Raw genomic sequence first — 22,607 nt, 5'->3', positions numbered from 1 at the left:
ACTGTAAAGATATAATATTTATATAACTGAGTGCAAAACTCCAAATCAACTGATTTCAGAAACCAAGTTGTGGCTTAGATGAAATCCAAGTTCACCGCTTTGTACCAGAAAACACCACCACAATATTTCTAACAGTATTAATATCCACCATCATTACAAAGATGTCTTCGATGCAAGAATTAACAAATCACATCCATGGCACTAGGTTCCTTTGCTTTTATGTCTATGCATCCTTAATGTTAACCATTTAGCTCCTAATCAAAGGCATTTTGACTTAGAAGTATTAACCTGAAATTGATTTCTTCTTCCTTTCCCACCCCTCTTACTAACCTTCTAGAAAAAGTCCATGATACAAAGAACTTGAGAAGAATAGAGATTTTTCTGCTTTGGTTCCCACCAAGACAGACCTCTTCAGCAGATTTCAGAGTCATACACATTGCTCATACTACCAGGACACACGAAACAAAACCACCCACTAAGATTTAAGCAGGAACCGCTCTATATGATGCCACGATGTTCCGGTGTCTGAAAGCACACCCTCACCTTGATGTCCTTTCAGTCCCAGCTGTATCACAGAGCAGCTGATATTAATTACAGCAGAGAGAAGGATTACATGGTTTTGTTTGGATTAATACCAAAGTCACAGTGCACCTTGCTTTAACATACAAGGTTAAAGAACACAGTAAATATCTTCATGTCTGGAAAGATTACTTCTTAGAAATCTACGAGCAGATAGAATAGAATAATAAGTTTTAAAATATAATAAATGCAATAATAAAGATATAATACATATATAATAACTATAATATTAATAAAAAGCATAATGCATAACAATAATCTGCAGCTGCATGAGCAAGGCATATGTTTGCCTCCTCAGAAATGGTTATTTTCTGTGGAGCTCCCTTAGCTTATATGTGTGGAATCTCATTATGTGTTACAGATTTCATCTGAACAGGTATTCACAGAACAGCAGAAGGTGCTGGCACGCTGGCACTTAGGCTTCCTGCATAGAACTGTTAGCATAATTTTCTGCAAGATGTGAGGTGAAGACCTGAATTTCAGTCAATAAACCATACTGTTTTGCAAAACAAGTGGGTATTCTGGGAGCTGTGTTTAAGAGAAGTGTTCACCAAAACTAGCATATGTGCAGGACACTGATAGAATAGAATAGAATTAAGCAGGTTGGAAAAGACCTTTGAGATCATTGAGTCCAACCTATTACCCAACACCATCTAATCAACTAAACCAAGGCACCAAGTGCCCCATCCAGTCTCTTCCTAAACACTTCCAGTGATGGCGACTCCACCACCTCCCTGAGCAGCCCATTCCAATGGCAAATAACTCCTTCTGTGAAGAACTTCTTCCTAACATCCAGCCTAAACCTCCCCTGGCACAGCTTGAGACTGTGTCCTCTTGTTCTGGTGCTGGTTGCCTTGGAGAAGAGACCAACTCCCACCTGGCCACAATACAGGCTAATTCCCTACTGCTACACTGAGTCTTCAGTAGTTTGGATTTTATCAGTTTTTGTCACTGTGGGGATTTTGGCTAATCTTTCTTTTATTTGCTTATTTATTTTATTTACTTACAAAAGTAAAAGGTAATGAAGGGAACTTGCTTCCTCACACCTTCATTTCATCAATTCCCATATAATACAGACTTCTTGTTATTTTCACCAATGAAAATAGAAGTAGGTAGGAATGTCATAGTCTGCTGCCTTTACACATGTCAGAAATGGTCATCATGAATCATAGAATGGTCACAGAATCATAGAATCAATAAGGTTGGAAGATATCTCAAAGATCATCAAGTTCAACCTGTCACCCAACACCTCATGACTACTAAACCACAACACCAAGTGCCACATCCAATCCCCTCTTGAACACCTCCAGGGACAGCGACTCCACCACTTCTCTGGGCAGCACATTCCAACAGCTAACAACTCTCTCAGTGAAGAACTTTCTCCTCTAATAGAAAATGTTCTACTTGTTTCAGCTATTAACAGAAGACCCTGTTCTGAAAAGCTCCTTGAACCCTACTTTGATACACCAATGAACTCAGCATTTTTCTGTGGGAGCAAAAGGAATGCACACTGTTCATTTCAAAAACTGTCTAGAATTCAAGTAATTACTGAAATTTTCAATTTATGTGTATATTTTCAGTTAAACTACCCTTGGGGCTAGCCCTTTAGTAGAAACCAAACAATGGTAGTCTGAATATTTATTCAGGTGTTCCACAGGACAAAACCAAGGACACTGAGAATTAAATGACAGGCTAAGACCTCACACGTGATGACTTGCCAAGGAGACAATCACGATCGGTACTTTCAGAAAACAAAACTTAACAAATCCCCCCCCCCCAAAAAAACCCCAAACCAATAAAGCCCAACATGATAAAACCCAACCCACCCACCCCCAAATACCACCACTACCAAAACAAGTCTCCAGCCACTCTGTCCCCATCCTGTAGCACTGCATGGGGTTGTTGTGACCAAAGCGCAGCACCCAGCACTTGGACTTGTTAAATGACGACGTCACGTTGGATTCTGCCCATCTGCCCAGCCTGTCAAGGTCCTTCTGCAGAGGCCTTCTACCCTCTAACAGATACACACCTGCTCCCAACTTGGTGTTTGCAAATTTACTAATGGTAGACTCAAACCCCTCATCCAGATCATCAATAAAGATATTGAATAGGATTGGGCCACACAGACAGAGAAAACCAAAACCTTGAGACAGACTAAGTTTTTCAAATGAAAAATGTTTCAAAGTAACAGAGCTCAAATGTTTAATTTGTGCATGAGATCCCCGTCAATTATTCTCCACCAGGATGCACTTAGCAATAATAAGATGTGTCCAGTATATCAATAGGGGACTAAGCCTTCTCTGTATATTTTAAAGATAATTTTGGAATTCTTCTGGATTAAATATAACACCAGGCATGAAAATTAGACTGACAGGTTATGAATATTTCAAAGATAATAATTTATATTTTGCTAATATAGTGACACATCATGTGCAACTTCTGTCTCTAATCTATAATTTTTCATCTTAAAGCTGATTACCTTTCCTTTTGATGAAAAGCATATTTTGACATGTAGAACAGTGTGTACCGCTGCAGCAGCAGAGACTGTGTACCTCAGAAAAATACATGTTAATGATGTGATATTTGCTGTTATTTTAATGAAATAGTTTTGAATCAAAAATTTAGAATTAGAAGTTCTGATGATTAATATGATCACAGATGGAGATAAAATCTCTTTTTAAAAAAAAAGGTTTAAGCAAGGCTAAGAAAGGCCAAGGACCTTTTTTGGAAGTTCCTTTACTCAGTGTTTCTGAGACTCCAGCAGATACATATGTAAAAACGCAATAGATTCCTAATTGCTAAACATTGCTATCTGTTAGAGGGTAGAAGAGCTCTGCAGAGGGACCTTGACAGGCTGGACAGATGGGCAGAGTCCAACAGCATGAGATTTAACACATCTAAGTGCCGGGTTCTACATATTGGCCACAACAACCCCATGCAGAGCTACAGGCTGGGGTCAGAGTGGCTGGAGAGCGGCCAGGCAGAAAGGGACCTGGGGGTACTGGTTGATAGTAGGCTGAACATGAGACAGCAGTGTGCCCAGGGGGCCAAGAAGGCCAATGGCATCCTGGCCTGTATCAGGAATAGTGTGGCCAGCAGGAGCAGGGAGGTCATTCTGCCCCTATACTCAGCATTGGTTAGACCACACCTTGAGTACTGTGTCCAGTTCTAGGCCCCTCGGTTTAGGAAAGATGTTGAGTTGCAGGAACATGTCCAGAGAAGGGCAACAAAGTTGGGGAGGGGTTTGGAGCACAAGCCCTATGAGGAGAGGCTGAGGGAGCTGGGGTTGCTTAGCCTGGAGAAGAGGAGGCTCAAAGGACACCTTGTTGCCCTCTACAACTACCTGAAGGGTGGCTGTAGCCACGTGGGGGTTGGTTTCTTCTCCCAGGCAACCGGAACCAGAACAAGAGGACACAGTCTCACACTGTGCCAGGGGAGGGTTAGCCTGGGTGTGAGGAGAAAATTGCTTCACAGAGAGAGTGATTTGCCATTGGAATGGGCTGCCTGGGGAGATGGTAGAGTCACCATCACTGGAGGTGTTTAGGAAGAGACTGGATGGGGTGATTATTGCCATGCTTTAGTTGGTTCGATGGTGTTGGATGATAGGTTCAACTCCATAATCTCAAAGGTCTCTTCCAACCTGGTTAATTCTGTTCTATTCTATTCCATTCTAATAAATGCAGTGTAACGTAACAGCTCCCTGCTGCAAAGGAGAATTTGATGCAACTTGGCTGGACACACTTTAAGGCACATACTGAGGATGAAAACCACACAAAGGAAAGCCTTCCACTAGCCATTTATTTTTTATTTACTCAGCTACTGTACAGCCCTATGATGACTTGTTTTCCTTTAGTTATATGAACAGTTTGACAGATTACTGTGACAAGGTTACTCTTAAATTGATAAAAGGTTTGATAGTGTCAGAACATTTGTCAGAAATGTCTGACATTGTGTGTAATGGACTCTGCACTTCAAGCACCGATGGTACCCCAAGCTGCTGTTTCCTGTTCAGTGTGCAAAACACACACACCACCCAAAAACCCGTGGCAGAAATACAGAAAAGCACGTAGGATTCATCAAAACAGCCCTGTGCTTTATCAAACAATTGGGATTAAATTATTTCTCTGCCATTAACCCACTTGGCTAACTGCAATTAAATACAAAGTGTTGCACACACCACTTCCAGGGTGGCCTTGCTGGAATGAATCTGGAAACTGAATGGGCTGTGATAAATGCACAAAACCATAAGCACTTCCAGTATTCCCTGAGAGAGAAATACCATGAGTTGAGAACATTATTCCCCAGAACTGCCAAATGCCAGGCATTACAAGTGACAGTTGCACTGCTGGTGGCCTTGTCACATGCTGGAGCAGAGGAAATGGGTTCAGAAAGGCTCATTTTAGGCACTGGCAGCTAGCCTAGGGCACCTTCTTTGCCTCAATTTTTAATAGCAAGATAGGCTGTCTTCCAGACAACTGGCCTTCTGAGCTGGCAGATGGCATCAGGGAGCAGTATAGTTCACCTGTAATCCAGGAGGAAGTAGTTAGACACCTGCTTACCCACAGGTCCATGGGACCGAATGTGATCGATGCTAGGGTGCTGAGAGAGCTGGCAGATGAGCTGGCCAAGCTGCTGTCCATCATTTGCCACCAGTCCTGGCTCACTAGAGAGGTCCCAGATGATTAAAAGCTGGCCAACGTGGTGCCCATCAACAAGAAGGGCCAGTTGGATGAGCCGGGGAATTACAGACCTATCAGCCTGACCTCAGTGCCAGGCAAGATTATGGAACAGGTCATCTTGAGTGCAATCACACAGCACTTGCATCTAAGCACCAGATGAGGCACTTGGTGCCATGGTTTAGTTGATTAGATGGTGTTGGGTAATAGGTTGGACTCGATCTCAAAGGTCTTTTCCAACCTGGTTAATTCTATTCTATTCTATCAGTGTCCTGCACATAAGCTAGTTTTGGTGAACACTTCTCTTAAACACAGCTCCCAGAATACCCACTTGTTTTGCAAAACAGTATGGTTTATTGACTGAATTTCAGGTCTTCACCTCACATCTTGCAGAAAATTACGCTAACAGTTCTATGCAGGAAGCCTAAGTGCCAGCACCTTCTGCTGTTCTGTGAATACCTGTTCGGATGAAATCTGTAACACATAATGAGATTCCACATATGCAAGCTAAGGGAGCTCCACAGAAAATAACCACTTCTGAGGAGGCAAACATATGCCTTGCTCATACAGCTGCAGATTGCTGCTATACATTATGCATTTTATTATTTTGGGGAAGAGGAAAAGAAAGAAAGGATTTAGGCTTTTGTCATAGAATCAGAATAGTTTGGGTTGGAAGGGACCTTGAAGATCATCTACTTCCACCTCCACTGCTATGGGCAGGGGCACCTTTCACTAGACCAGGCTGCTCAAGGCCCTGTCCAACATGTCCTTGAAAACTTCCAGGAAGGAGGTATCCACCCCTTCCCTAAGCAACCTCTTCCAGTGTCTCAACACCCTCTCTACAGTGAGGTTGTGAGACACTATGTACAGGTGGATACTAGCTGCACAGGCAAAGAAAATGTCTTTCACTATATTACTTTAAAAAGCTACATGCTGCTGTGACAAATTCTCACCTTTTCAGGTGTTTGAATTTCCCTACATTGTTTTCCCTTTTGCTTTAATGAACACTTTTAGTATTCTGGGGAAAACCAAACCAACCAACCCAACCAAACAAAAAAAAACATCAACCAACCAAAAAGAAAAACCAACCAACCAAAAAAATAGGCCCAGAACAACTACCTGGTTTCCCTGTCACTTCCATTCAGTTAAAAAATACAAAATCAGCAAAATCCAAGTCAGCATTTCTCTTAAAGGGCATCTGTTCACACAGGAACTTCATGACAGCAAGGGAAAACTCTTTAATCATAGACCAGACTACGTTTGTGGAGCACATGAAAAATTTTGCCACCGTGCTGAAAGGAGCTCTCAGATGCTTGATGTGTGTGCATTTCCCATAAGCAGACAAAGGGTAGGAGCAAGCCCTCTGAGCTTCATGATTCAGGTGCCATTGATCATACCACAGCCTCACACCAAGTGCCAAAGCCACGAGGGTCCTCTAGGAATAGTAAGTTGGGTTTGGATTGGCCAAAAGCATTTGTTTGAACTTTGAAAGGGTCAAACTGCAAGAAGATCTATAGCAAAACAGCTTTTTTGAATATCAGCAGATTACGGTCTGTTTACACCTACTGAAATCCAGCCCTTGAGGTGGCATTGTCAGTGATTGTCATGAGTGGGAAGTGTCAGTGAATGAATATCACACAGATATGCTCACAATTCAGTTTGCATAAAAGAGGAAAAATCACCAGCATGTTATACTCCTGTAAACACTGAGCTAGTTCTACCTGTAGCACCTTTAGTAGAAGAAAGTCCAGGGAGGAATTTCAAGCTCACACAATTTTGTTGAAGTTCAGACACCATTTCAGTGAGACTGCTATTTCCAGTCCTGCCCAGCCAAGTCTTAATAAAACAGACTTAAAGCCTTCCAGCATTTTCAATCAAAATCAAGAAAGGCAAAATGATGTAAAATTGTAACAGCTCACTAAATTATTGCTCCAACTAAAAGTTTCAAAACAGCAGCTGTTTGGATTCAGGTCAGTGGATCACCCTTTACTGTACCAAATTTCATTTGAAAGGTTGATGCAAAATATCAGAGATGCTATTGTCTTTTGGAATAGATTAGAGAAAAAGCACTGCAGTTGTGCATCATATCAAGAGTGGGTTTTTGGTTTTCAAATCTTTCGATGTTCTTATTTCAACACACACACACACACACACACAAATTTGTTATCATAGATTCCACCTAGTGATCTCTGGTTGGGATCTCAAACTGTATTATTCCCCTCCCACATGACATCAGTAACAACCAGGATTTTGGAAATTCCCCCATATTCTTGAGAGTTTCCAGATTCATAGAATCAATAAGGTTGGAAAAGACCTCAGAGATCATCAAGACCAACCTGTCACCCAACACCTCATGACTACTAAACCATGGCTTCAAGTGCCACGTCCATCCCCTCCTGAACACCTCCAGGGATGGGAGGTGGTTGAGTCACCATCCCTGGAGGTCTTCAAAAAGGGATTGGACGTGGCACTTGGTGCCACAGTTTAGTAGTCATGAGGTGTTGGTGTTCTGCTCATTATCCACTACATTCAGTGGAGTGAAGAGGGGCAACAGGGTGCAAAATTTTAGGAAATACTTCTTTTCATGAGGAGCAAAAAGCTATTTTCTTGCTGCCTCTCCCATTTCAACATGAATAAAATGAAATGGATATTTTTTATCACTATAATCTGCAAATATCACTCCCAAGATAAACAGGGCAGTAGAAGGTGTTACTTTCTACATCATTATTTTTCAGTGGATTTGCAGTTAATTAGATGGCTACAAGGCTACCTTCAGTGGGTTTCATACTTCTCAATCTTTGAACCCAGCAATGTGTTACACAGCAATCAAAAGGCATGATAAATGCCTAAGGTGGGAACACCCACATTTTGTTGTATGCTCTGAGTCACAGATCATTGTAACTATAAAATCTGTCATTAAGGAGGTGTTCTTGCTATGAAAATACTTCTTTTAACAGAAGAAACCAGATTAAAATAAACAGAAGGCAGTGTGAAATCCCTCGTCTTTCTATGCCCCAAAACTCATCATCTGCAGGTTTTCAACAGGCATTAATTAGCTGTTCAAACTAAAGGAATAATGGTTGACTTTCAAGCACCGGGGGCTTCTGATGTCTTTCTGTGGACAGACATGAGTGCAAACTGAAAGGCCAGCTTTGACATTTTCCCGCCCAAAGACATGGAATATTTTAAGTGCACTTACGGCTGGCACAGCTTGATAAGGTCCTGGTCAGTGGTGCCGGGTGGAAGGCCTCGAATGTACAGGTTGGTTTTACTCAACTGCTCTCCGCTGCTGTTGTTGCTGCTGTTGTTGCTGCTGTTTGTGCTGGGGCTGGGAGGAGCCATGGGGTGGGGAGCTGGTGCATAGGACTGCTGGAAACAAAACAGAACAAAAAGGCTGTTTACTGGATAACAAAAGCATAGCAGAGTCATGTACTTTACCCAGGTAACACCTGAGCTATGCACCTTCCTGACCACCTCCTGCTGCCTGAGCCTATAGCGCATACACCCACCCGCACCCACCTTGAGCCCACAATGCCAAGGTGGGGCCAAGATTTTGGTGTTAGTCATGGCTATGAAGTGGTTTATTTTACTTCTTTTTAACCCGGAATTAAGGCAGCTAGATTATAAGACTGTTTCATCTAAACCACAAACTAAAGCCCTGAAATCACAGTTACTCAGGAGCAACTGATAACACGATCTGCTTCAAGAATACTGAGACAAACATAAAGCCAAAGGTACAGAAGCTGATGCCAGAAGTCTTTTCTAAACATGAAGTGTATCCAGTACACTGCAAAGTCAAGTGGCAAAGAATTGGCTAGCCTGAAAAGGGGAAAAATTTCCAAAGCAGCCTTTAGATACTCCTTTAAATACAACAGACAGAGTTTGGAAGAGACGATCAAGCTAAGTAAGACCTCCAGCAGCTCTCAAAACCTCATCCACTTCTGAACAGCTACACTTAAAGAGGGAAGTGTTCTCACAAGGAAAAGAACACTCTTTCCTTACTCCCTGGTAAATACAAGTTATAAAAGAAGACAAACACACATGCTATAAAATTAACTAAGTACCTCTGATCTGGAGCAACAGCTGGGATTTTAAGCTACTGCAACCATCCCTAGCTCTCTGACCATTATCAGCAGATTTACTTACAGCACACAGTTCTTGTCAGGAAAACAGAGAAATGGTTGGAAGGAGAAGGCTGTGTCCTATCACTGCTGTGACCAATCAGGATCTAGGGGAGAAGTTGCAGGAACTGGGGAATGCTTCAGGCCAAGGCTCTGGCTGGGCAGCTGGGATTACTGGAATCAGAGCTCCAGGAACATAATCACCTACTGTGAAGGGGTAAATCCCAGTTCCAGGAGCTGATCAGTGTATTCTGCTAGCAGTATACATGGTTACAACAGCAGGTCAACGTTTGGCCAGTGCTAAGTTAACCATGACGAGCTAATGGACTAGTAAAAGCAAAATGTACACCATTTTCATTACAATAGCAGTGACACTTCGGTGACTTCTAATATGCTCATTCTACATTTAGGCCTTGAACAGTGAAAATATTTAAGTCTGTGAGTCATTTTGATCATGCTAATCAACTGCCCCTTTCATTTTAGCAGCCTTACTTCAGCACTTATAATAGTGCACACACTAAATTAGAGCCTTGGTAGATGGATATTTTTAGTTAGTAGCTCTACACTCTCTCAAACAATTCCCTTCACTCAGAACCAGAAAAAGCTGGAGAACATACAGGGAGCATCAAGCATGGGTGAAGCTCAGGGGCTTTGATGAAATACATAAAGCACCACAATTCCAGTGTTGCCTTTTCTGCTGCCTTCTCCTTCTTTCCTCCTAGTTTCTCCAGTTTAAACCAAGAGAGTGGAAACACACCATCAAGCCTCAGGACATCAGAGCTACTCTGCAATCTAGCCTGGTCTTAATGTGACTCAAGTAAGACACATTAAAAGAAAAAGAAAAAATATACTAAGACAATGCAATTGCAGTGCTAGAAAGCAATGACATTCACTCTCATCTATGGTAAAAGACAAAGGGCAACGAGCTTCCTTCTCTATCCGTGTAGGTACTTTTGCTGACAATCAAAAGCATTAACGCACACAGATCATATTTCTCTGCACACACATTTTATCACCGAGTAATCCCCACTCTCCCATGTTTCAATGTCATTCCCAGAAACCGAGAGCTGAAGCAGCAATCCTGAGTACCAGCACAGGGAACCGCCTCAATGGTGCCCTGGTGATATAAACACATCCTGAAAACCAGCTCCACATACAGCCATAGCCTGGCTGGGCAAAACTACAGGCAACAGTAACCTCCAACAAATATACAGATCACAGTATTTAAATCTCTGGGCATTCCAGGGCCATGGTAGAGGTAGACGTGACTGTGTATAGCACATGTTTGGCTATTGTCTACCAAGGGCCCAGGAAATATCCCATGGTAACCTGGTACATTTGAAGCATTGATAAGCATCTCCAACTTTACCATGCACACTGGAAGCACATAAATGACATAGAACAAGGACAGAATTTCCCATAAACTTAATAAAGTGCTGTGGACATCAATAATTAATTGTTGTTGTTGTAAAGAGTAAATAGTTTCCTCTCACACCAACCCAATAAAAAAAGAAAATAGAAAGAAAAAACCAAACACAAGTGGAAAGATACTTTTGAAATACAAAGAGCAATTTTCATTCTATTTTAAGATCTTTATCCTCACAGAGAGGAAAGCACTGGGGGCCTAATTCTAACTTAAGCTTAAGACATGTTGTCCCCATTGGCCAGCTGAAAGGGGACCTAGAAGTGAATAGAAGCTACATTTAGACTGATTTTAAGGACACAGCTATGAAAACAAACCCACAACAAAACAATAGTCCTTAGTATACCCAGAGGGATAGGTGGTCTCTCAAGCAGGAGCTTTTCAGAAAGCAGGCACACACAGATGGCCATATTCACACCAGCATCCTGGGACACGCTTTAAGGATGGGCAGAGAGATAGCTGCACTCCACTTCGGAAGATGCTGACCCTCTCAGACCAGCAAGCACTGCTGTACTCCAAATCCCCTCCACTAATAAATCTCAGCCACTCTAGCCCACAGTAATTTCCATGCATATCAAATACCCCAGAATACCATTTTCAGAAAGATTACAAAGTTGCTTATAGTAAGGCTGATGACATCTTCTGGCCAGTTGCCAGACTAAAAGCTTCAGGTCAGAAGAAAGCTTTGAATTCTTGTTTCCTGAGCTGATGAGTGCATGGCTGACGGCAGAAGCATGCATTTTGCCTCCAAACGAGCAAAGGGGCTGGTTGGTTAATCTGCAGTGAATAAACGGAGTGAAAGAAATGAACAGCAACCTGATGATGATCCCAGATATGGACCACTTGCTACAGGATCCCAGGCAATGCTGAAGCGGGGCACTGAGGGGGGAGCCGCCTGCACAGCAGGAAATCTGTGCCTTGTTCTGACGCAGGTCCCCTCCGTGGCTGTGAACAAAGGACTTAACTTCTCTGCTCTAAGAGCCACACGGTGCACCACTTTCCAAATTGGCTCAAAACACCCTGACACCTACTGTAGAAATCTGGGAAAGACGTTTTGCCGACACAGCACAGGACCTGCAGCATTAGAAGCAGGCCAAATCTACATGTTTTGCTTAAAGGGAGACAGAATTCAGAGCTGGCTTTCCCATTAATTTTTCAAACAAGCAATGCAACCACTCCCTTTGTCAATTCTCATGCTTCACTGTTAAATGGGGAGTGTAAGGGGAATGAACTGTTTGTAGATCATTCCAAGCAGCCTATTAATTTAACATGGCTGGCTAATAAGATTTGTTTCCATCTTTGAAAAATGAAAGAAATTTCTCGTTTCCCATTATTTAAAAGTGAGAAATTAATGTGTTTCATTCTTATCCAGTGTCAGGAACGTACCCCTTGTTCTTAAACACTAAAGCTGAGCTTGCTGAAACAAAGTGTCCCATGCAAATGTGCATAGCTAAGCATGAATGCTGATGTATCTTGGTCTTTCTTACACAATAAACCAGAAATGCCAAACTAGAAGCCTCTTCTTCACTAACTGAACACCATTCCTCCTTCCAACACCCACAAGAATGGTATTTATCTTCCCATGGCAACCACAGTACTCTTATGAAGTTTTTCACTTGTTGCAAGTTTTGTCTGAAGCATTTTCCCCCCCAAGTAACACACTATTTAAAATGACAAATTTCAAATATTTTTCACATACAGCCCATTTTGGATGGGAATCACAAGCCAAGTTGTAGAGTCTGTTTTATTAGCAGCAGCTGGCTCCTTGGCAGGTTTCTGAGGTAGTCAGGCTTGTGGGTTTGGAGTAGCCTCAGAGCCTAGGATGCATCTGGACAGCTATGCTAACAGGCAAGCCAATTTATTTGTGTTCACCTTTGGCTATCCCACATTTGTACTCTTTTAACCACTTGAAAGTAAGGTCTTGGGAATATTCCCCATTATCAACAATACATTGACTTCTCCTATCATAATGCATATTTTACATATTTCAAAATAAGCATACAACACACAGTCCTGCATTAACACATTAATTAACTGTGAACATACACTATCCCTTTCTCTCTGGACTGAGTGCTTCCCAGCTGCTAGATACATGTCACGTAGAGCCCAATTGCTACACAATTCCCTTACCTCCTGATCAAGAGATTAAAATAAGCAAAGTAAATACAAATAAATTGTGCAAGTGTGAATTTACAGCTCACACTAGAAAAATGCTGTTCTCTTCACTGCCTGCTGTACACAGTAGTCATTTTTGAGAGCTGGAGGGTTCTTACTAGCCAGTTATAGTAATGAAGAGAGGATGCCAACAACTTACTGGCCTCTTGTAAACCTCTGATGGGGTTTTGGAGCTGGCTGAATGACAAATCTCACACTAAACAAAAGGCAATCGTCACAGTTGAGGAATAAACGGAGAGGTAGCACAAGTATAATAAAAGAAGAGATAAACTGTATTTCTCAATCACAGCCAGGTGCAAAAGGAAAGTGAACAAACAATGAGCATTGAAATTGGCAACACAGAAACCTCTTGCATTTTAGAAAGGCTGAAGTCAAAGAAGCTCAAGTCATGATTTTCTTCAAGAGTCTGCAGGGCATTCACCAGTCTCAGAGAATCCAGCCATGACTATTAATGTCACTCCCATCCAGACAATGAAGGCCTGGAAGCCAGAGCTCCTCTTGGATGCTTCCCTACATAGTCAGGTCTTTTCCTAGACATCTAACAGAAAACAAACAGATGTAATAGTGCACATATTTTCTAACCTCTGCACAGTGTCAAAACTTCCTGGACTGTTTCTGTAGAAGCAACAACTCACCACTTGGCAGTGTTTTCTATTTGTAAAGGAATGGCATGTGAAAATGTAAGTAAATCAAGAGATGAAGACAGACAATAAACTTGGAAGTCTGCTCCATCACAGTTCTTTCAGTAAAGAAAATCAGAATACACTTCAAGAGAATTTTGTTTTCTCTGAATTTATTCCAGGCCTTTAGAAGTGATTTGCTGTATATAAGAAGACTGATGAGTCAGAGCTGCTAGGTTATGCTCTCTGTATTGCCAGGTCCCCACTGTGCTACCCCAAGCAAGCAATTTTGATTCCTTACATCCAAGTTTACCAATCTATAATAATTCCTCCTTCCCTTTTCAATGCTTATGTTATGCTCTGTGATTACTGGATGAAAGCCACTACTGCAGACTGAATTATTATTATTATCATCATCATTAGCATTACTATTATTATTACTACTACTAATTAAGGAGGGGGGAAATATCATTGAAATTTTAACTTAACAACCAAAGTTATCCCTAACGCTTTTGGAGACTGAAATTATTTTTGCACACAATTCTTTTGCTACCTTGTATCTAAACTGAATGAACAAAACCATTTTAATGCTTAAATAAAATGCCAACCCCATGAGATTTCTCATTAAAAATAATTATTTCTATTTCACTTATAAATAAGCAAAATTATTCACTCAGGGTGCTATCTAGCTCGTGCTTCTTGTATACATTGAACTTTTTCCTGTTGTTTTTCATTCTATTGCAAATGCTATTTTTAGCATGTAGGAAAAAGGTGTCACTGTGTTTGTTCACCCTGTTTTTCAGACATCAAAAAAGAGATCACTTGTGAAAAATGACAATTATATAAAAAGGAATAAATCAAAGCCTAGACCTCAAATAGGCACAGCAGTCATGCAACAGTCAGATTAAAATTGAGAATTGATGTGTCAGGAAGATACTTTGAGAACTTTGTCACACACACAAAGCTGTAAAGCCTGGGACTTACAGTTCCCTTGAACCCAGCACAAAGTACTAGAGGTGCATAGAGCACAAGCTCAGGCATAATTTGGCTCACTTTATTCTAAAATACTTCTCTTTAAAACCACAACTGTCAAGCTTCTAGCCTTTTATAAGCACTTACAGGTGGAGAATACCTAGAAAACAAAGCATCCACAGGAAGAGGAGCAATCCTTAACTGGTCAGGACCTGCAGAGTAGTTGCAGAGTAGTTTACATGGTTTTCTGCATTAAAGCCAAACAACAAGCAAAACAAAAGCAACACCTACTCAACAAGCAAAACAAAAGCAACACCTACTCAACAAGCAAAACAAAAGCAACACCTACTCAACAAGCAAAACAAAAGCAACACCTACTCAACAAGCAAAACAAAAGCAACACCTACTCAACAAGCAAAACAAAAGCAACACCTACTCAACAAGCAAAACAAAAGCAACACCTACTCAACAAGCAAAACAAAAGCAACAGCTACTCAACAAGCAAAACAAAAGCAACAGCTACTCAACAAGCAAAACAAAAGCAACAGCTACTCAACAAGCAAAACAAAAGCAACAGCTACTCAACAAGCAAAACAAAAGCAACACCTACTCAACAAGCAAAACAAAAGCAACACCTACTCAACAAGCAAAACAAAAGCAACAGCTACTCCGTCTTCTCAGCTTTCTTTAAGAGCATGGCATAAGCCAGGGTGACATACACTGAAAGCCTTAAAATTTTCTCACTGATCACTGCATCTTCTATTTCTACTAAAACAGACTGAAATATGTCAATCCATACATCACTCCATTTCACGTTACCAAAGTGAAACCTCAAAAAACACTTGGTAGGGTAGAAACCAGCTTAGTTTGAAGGATGTTGAACAGGCCCCATCAAAAACTAGTTAAGACAAGGGAAGAGCACTGAGATGAAAAGCATCATTTGCAGACACCCCAGCCATTGCTGACCCCCTGCATTTTGGTTACTAAATAGATGTAAGCTGTTGAGATGCCAATTTCAGCCTTTCCCCCTCTCCTCCATACATGTTGCTATACTAAAGGTAAAATTACTCATCTCTTGTAAGCAATCTTCTATTTATCCGTGAACTGCCTGTCACTCTGGGCTAAACTATGGTAGCTTTCCTGAATTTAAGGCTTCTTGCACCCAGATCAGAGGCTGCAATTTAGTCCTTAGCACTAAAAAGATAAAGACTAGGAATAAGACCTGTGTCAACAAAGAAATCTTTTTCAGAGTGAACAATAACCTTCACAGCCTTGTCTCCTCCCATTTATTTAATTTAAGCAGGAGACTCCCATGACAGATCCCTCTTGTGGCATTATTTTTCATCAAGGGAGAAGAATTCTTTCTGTAAATAAAGTATTTTGGTGCTTTGGCAAACTCATAAAAAATAACCTACATTCTTTGACATAAATTAGTGTTATTGCTTCATTATCCAAACCATTCATATTTTATTGACACACTGAGACTGAATGTGAGCAGACTCTAGATCTTAAAAATACTAAATTTGGGTAATCTGGATAATAAAACATTGCCATTCCCCTAATAAAGATACTTTAGAGCACAGCTCAAAATATTACAGCAATTACTGCCTGTGATAGAATAGAATAGAATTAACCAGGTTGGAAAAGACCACCGAGATGATCAAGTCCAACCTATCATCCAACGCCATCTAATCAACTAAACCATGGCACCAAGTGCCTCAGCCAGTCTCTTCCTAAACACTTCCAGTGATGGTGACTCCACCACCTCCCTGGGCAACACATTCCAATGGGCAATCACTCTCTCTGTGTAGAATTTCTTCCTAACATCCAGGCTAAACCTCCCTTGGCATAGCTTGAGACTGTGTCCTCTTGTTCTGGTGCTGGTTGCCTGAGAGAAGAGACCAACCCCCACCTGTCTACAACCTCCCTTCAGGCAGATGTAGACAGCAAGAAGGTCTTCCCTGAGCCTCCTCCTCTCCAGGCTCAGCAACCCCAGCTCCCTCAGCCTCTCCTCATAGGGTTGTGCTTGAGACCCCTCCCCAGCTTTGTTGCCCTTCCCTAGACACTTTCCAGCAACTCAACATCTTTCCCAAACTGAGGGGCCCAGAACTGGACACAGTACTCAAGGTATGACGTAACCAGTGATGAGTACGGGGCAACAACTTTGATGTAAAGAAGAAGAAAGAAAAGAAAAGGTGAAGGGGAAATAAATGCAAGCAGAAATTATTTGTGTTTACATTTCCATGTAGCCAGTTTTTGGGCTACAGTGAGGAGCTGTTGGTCCATTTTAAGGCTAAGAAGAAAAATGCAGATCAGAAGACTGATACTTAACTTTGCAAACACTTGAAAAAACAAACATGCTTTTGGTTCTGAGAAATTAAATTTACTCTCTGGGTATTTGTTTACATGTGTCAGACTAAAAGCATCTTGGAAATGAGATGCAAGAGGTGCATGCTTCATTTCACTGCTTTTCTGTACGCAGTCCACATGTACCACAGCATCAACAGTGGTGTGAGAACCTGAGCATAGCAAAAGCCAATCACATAAAACTGAACTTCAAGAACAGAATAAAAAACAAAGCATCAATATTACACCTCTTTCCTCTCCACTTGAAAATCTGGCACACAGGGAGCAGAGGCAAAGGTGATTTCATTTTGTAGAAAGGAAGCCCAACCCAAAAGGTTTTTCAAAATCCAGGCCAAGTTTCCTCAGTTTGTCCTTCTTATGGAAGGATTAAGTGGGAAATCTGTCATTGTTGACATGAGCATTGATGGGATGAAGGAATGCCTGGTAGAGGTCCCCAGCAATAGCCCCCCATATGTCCTCATGTTGCCACAACAGTCTTATGTGTATGGGGACCCTTTGCTCCCTCTACCCAGTGCTATATAGAGATGAGTTGTGTCTCCCCTCCTGCGGCCAAAAGAACCCACAGAACACAGAGTTTTGAAAGGGTTGTCCCAGAGATAACAGTGTGATACTAGGACAGAATTTGGGGCATTCCACAACAGAGTTCCTGTTTCCTTTGAGAACACTTGGGCTACAGCAAATCACTGCTCCCAGGCCGGGGGCCAGAGGGTGCCCAGAGAAGCTATGAGCCATTGCAAACCACACCATTTTTTTCTTTTCAGTACAAACTCCTCTAACCAGTGCATTATAGCAGATAGGGTTTTTAAAAATTGCTCCCCTGGTGTAACTTGAGGCCAATTCCTTTCCTCCTATCACTTGTTACTGGGGAAACAGACTGACACCCACCTCGCTGCAACCTTTCAGCACTTGTAGAGAGCAACTGTGTCTCCCCTCAGCCTCCTTTTCTCCAGGCTAAACAACCTGAAATCCTTCAGCCACTCCTCATAAGACCTTCTCTCTAGACCCTTTATCTGCTTCATCGTCCTACTGCGGATAGTGAGCTTTATAATATAGTCACCATTACAACATGAGCTAGAAGATTGCTTGGGCCCACATAAAGACTGAGGTGAAGGAATAAGTCTCTGCAAACCTTAAAGAAACTTAGTAACAATTTCAGACCTTCACCAAGTCAAAGGCAACTTTAAGTACCACACTACCAATAGCTCAGGAGCACATAAAACATTAGCTACCTGGGAGAGTCAGCAAGTGTTTCAGCTAGTGTTACCAAATACTTAAACACATCTGCTAAGGAAGCTGAACAGATAAACACTGTCCATTTCATTGCTGTAGAGTCTGGTGTCTTGTAAAAATCTCCATTTTCTCTCGATTTCACATGGCAGACATGGGAGGTAGTGTGGGAATTGCTATTTAATCTTTGATTTAATGAGCATTTACATTTAAATTTTCTTCCAGACATCAATCAAATCTACCTAAGGCAAAATGTATTAAATAAACTACCTAATTAATGCAAAAATGGAAAATCTCTTTATTTTAATTTCCAGAATTACACTTAATCTATTTACAAACATTCCTGTATTTCTCCCTAAAATCCAACTTTCTGTACATGATACTGGTTTTGAGGATTAATTTACTTAGGCATGCTGTGCATGAAAAATCCCAACACTGCTGTCTTTCTGAATCTTTTTGTTTCCATTCATACTCTTACTAGGGAATCATATGTGCATTAAGCTGAATTGATGCTTGAGCTAAACCATCAAGATACATCCTATATTCACAACACATGCAAACTGAGGCAAAGGTCCAGACTGATGAGCCCACCCACAGTGGTATTTAACCACGTGTGTGACTTGACGCCATAGCAGCTACTGCCCTCCACACAGTGTTGACATAACTGGAGATGCCTGGAACTGCCCACACCACTTAGATACACACAAGTCTATGGAGCCAAATGGCATACGCCCAAGGGTACCAAGGGAGCTGGCATGAGTGCTCACCAAGCCAGTTTCCATCATTTATCAGCAGTCTTGACTAACCATGGAGGTCCCAGCTAACTTTAGTAGTCATGAGGTGTTGGGTGACAGGTTGGACTTGACGCACTCAGGTCTTTTCCAGCCTTGTTGATTGTATGGTATCACACCATCTTGCACATCATTGAGATGGTGATGCATGTACCAAAATAGAGTCAGATTATTAAGTATGCTAGATGTTTCTTACACACCTCAAACAATGTATGCCTATTAATAGTTTCTTCTTAGGGATTTCTCCTAATAGGAACAAGAGGGGAAAAAAAAAAACAAAAACAAACAAAAAAAAAAAAAACCAAACAAAAAAAAAAAAAAAAATCCTAGACTAAATATACAGAGATACACTTTTAACTCTACTGGTGTTACATACATGTGTTATCCCTCATGTACCTGGTATTTGCTTTCCTGAACCCTGAGATGAAGTAATTTTTGCAGGGCATAAAGTCTTTCCCATGAAGGCAACAACAGGTTATCAGGCTATTATATACTTCACTGAGGTTCGTTTATAATTCCCTCACCTTACCATCCCCCAATAAGCAAAACTCTCTTGCAGGGGAGGAAATACATGCAGCCATATGCTATCCCTGGGAGGGATCCTGGCATAGCTTTCTCCTGCCATATAAAGCCTGGGTCTCCCTGCCCTTGTCTCTGGCTCCCCCCACTCCTGCCCTCACCCCATTTCCAACACATGTGGAAAAGCCTCTGTAGCCAGAAACCTTTCACAATCCACTGGTCTGGTAAGGATGATCACAATTTAGAAGTTCCTTTGTAAACGGTACGCTGAGCCTCCAGGCATCCTCTTCCCTTTTTCCCTTTCTCTCCATGGCCACTCTTAAACATCAGCAGCTGCATAAAGACGCCTCAGAGTATCTAGGACAAGAGTTGTTTCAGGCTCTGATGGTGAAATGGACAAGTGCAGGTGAGGGTTGATATGCAGAGTAAGTCCTGCAATTAGTACCATATCTCTGAAAAATGCAGCAATGGCTATGAAGTTACATATACACATGCATTGCCTCCCGGTCATATTTTTATTTGGTAATACTTCTGCAGGAAGCTAGCTAGTACATTAACACAAGCCAGGAAAATGAGACTTTGAAATACATCCCCCTTTCCAGTGCTACTGAGTATGATGACACATGGAACAGCCTGGTTTTCCTGAAAGCACTACCCTTCACGAGCGTTAACTGCCAGATTTCCGCAGTGACAGTCTGTAAGGCTAAAATTAGCAAGCAACACCTTCCCTTGCACCTCATCACATGATAGGAAACAAACATAAATAGGGAAATACAGTATGTTCCTGAAGGTGGAGTCTGAATACCTTCATCTCCCTAACAGTTTAGGATTAAAGGACACTTATACAAGCAGCTTCTTGTGAAATGTCATCTCTTACTGGCATTATAATTTGTTTTCTATGTAGTTAAAATGATTACTATCTCTAAATATGCTCCTTCACTACCTAGTCTGCTCTGAACCAAATTACTTCATGTCTATGCTACAGACAAATTGTTTTATTAGGCACCACTATGTTACCAGATGCCTATTTATTCTAGCACCCCTCTGTGTAGATAGCACAAACCTTACACTGGAGCCATCTCACTGATAACTTATTCTACATTTCACCCAGGAGTATAACAGGCCACACACCTCCCTCCTGCACTACTAAGGTACAGTTTGCAGGCTGAGTGGAAGTTCTTGCAAGATAAAACACCAGGTTGTATTTCCCTTTTTCCTGCCCCTCTTTTCCTTTAAACAGCACTGCACCATCCTTTATAGCCACACAATGCTGCCACAGCCTCTCTTTTTCAATACCATGCTCAGAGGATACACAAACTTAGGCATATTGAAGTAAATTTTATAATTCAAACACAACAAAGGCTAGAATTAAATCTGCCAAAGCTGCACCATACTCCACATAGAAGAAGAAAGTGTAGCCAAATTATCAACTCGTATAGGCTCTTGATTTCTCCTCCATAAGGGAAGCAGGCGCAGTCCTTTGCACATACACGAGAACCCAGATATGTCACAGTGTTGCATAACACTACAGAGCATACAGCAGCAGCCCATACAGTTAATATGATTCAACTTACACAGGCTCTGATAAACCAGTTTTAACTTATGATCACCACAGCAGCTCAGTTCTAGCTCAGTTCAACTATCTCATCCACTCTTCTTACTGCAGCAGCATGCGCCTGTGGCTGCAGAAAAAGGGATAACTTTTCCCTGATGCAAGGGCCTGGTTTGGCCACAAATTCCCAAGGCAATGCCCTGGATGCACTGAAGCCACAGTGATTTCAGCAGACCTGAAGTAGGGAGAGGCAGAGATTTTTCTGCAAATCATCGGGGATCTGACTGCTGCTATTTTAGTTTCACTAATTACAAACCTCTCTATTTTTGGTTCTAAAAATGTTCTGAGCTTTTATAAAATTAGCCACAGCATTTTACTTGAAGACATCTTGGCAGCAGGCAGCTCCAGAGAGCAGCAGCCTACTTGCTAAAATAGCGTTTACCAGCTACTTAATCACAATAATATTTCTGACACTTTAAATGTGAGTCCCAATTTAAAAACTTTTTATGCAAAGAAAAAGTCTCTGGATTTGCACTTCTCACCCACTAGCCCAAGCTTGCAGCCTGACCTTCATGTTTAATAAGAATCATTTATGCCAACAAAAGGGAAGTAGAACCAAACACACACAAAACCCCCCTCTCCCGCCACAACAATTAAGGAGCAAACAAGGCCATCACCATTGATTCCTTTCAGGCCATTCATCAAACTACTGTCAACAAAAATAATGCCCAGCTTCATTATACACAGAACAATAAAGAAAAAGGAAGCTGAAAATTAAGGAAGAAATGCTCACAGAAAACAGATGGGTTTAAGTTTTTGGAGGGTTTTTTGTTAACAATCCAGGCACCAGGATTTTCTTTACTGCACTGAAAAAATTACTAACAAAAGTACTAACAAAACTATGTAGCTGTTTCTGATTAATTTCCTGCCTTTGAATTTCAAGTGGTTCTTGAAATATTTCATTATTTGTCAGAGCTTTTGAAATATTTCATTATTTGTCAGAGCTTTTTAAACTATATACAACATTAATGAAATCAGGACAGGACAAACCACTTCCATCTTCATAAGCAGTAGCTGATCTTACTCAAACAAATATCCAAATTAGCTTAGCTTTCACTGTCTCTGATCCTAGCCTATCATTCCTGTTTAGAGATTTTCAAAATGGGCTCAGCTTCCTTGAAAAACAAAGACAAAGAAAAACAACCTACAAAATAACAATCCACCACCACCAAAAGTGATTCTTAACTCTTTCTCAAACTAAGCCCACAATATTTGCCTTCAGCAGCCAAGGGTTTAAATGTCCCATAGTTGTATTGATTAGCTATAGGGTAGCATCAGTTAGGAGATGCACAAAAGGTCAGCCCCATTCCCTATTCTACTCATCTTAAGTGTCTGATGTGCCTGCCAGGGGTTTATGGCCCAAGGGTTTGGTCATGATTTTGACATCACCAAGGAGTGACAGCGCTAATACATAAGGACCAACACACAGAATCACAGAATCAACAAGGTTGGAAAAGATCTCAGCGATCACCAAGTCCAACCTATCCCCCAAGACCTCATGACTAACTAAATTATGGCTTCAAGT

The 22,607-nt window shown here is 41.4% G+C and overlaps 1 protein-coding gene across 3 annotated transcripts in view; it reads right to left on the bottom strand.

Moving 5' to 3' along the window:
- The window catches only part of RBMS3 (RNA binding motif single stranded interacting protein 3), a 631,327-nt gene that overhangs the window by 369,722 nt on the left and 238,998 nt on the right, over window positions 1-22,607 (bottom strand). For 2 of the 3 annotated variants that reach the window (XM_054160933.1, XM_054160934.1), the window contains one exon: window positions 8,455-8,621. In XM_054160933.1, the coding sequence (XP_054016908.1) occupies window positions 8,455-8,621 (167 nt within the window). Of the gene's footprint in view, window positions 1-8,454; window positions 8,625-22,607 lie in introns of all 3 variants that reach the window. The other variant, XM_009898327.2, reaches the window with a different exon arrangement.

The sequence above is a fragment of the Dryobates pubescens genome, chromosome 4 (genome assembly GCF_014839835.1).
Source record: "Dryobates pubescens isolate bDryPub1 chromosome 4, bDryPub1.pri, whole genome shotgun sequence".
NCBI lineage: Eukaryota > Metazoa > Chordata > Aves > Piciformes > Picidae > Dryobates > Dryobates pubescens.
The sequence above is the reverse complement of the archived record's forward strand: the minus strand, read 5'-3'. Positions and strand labels throughout refer to the sequence as shown.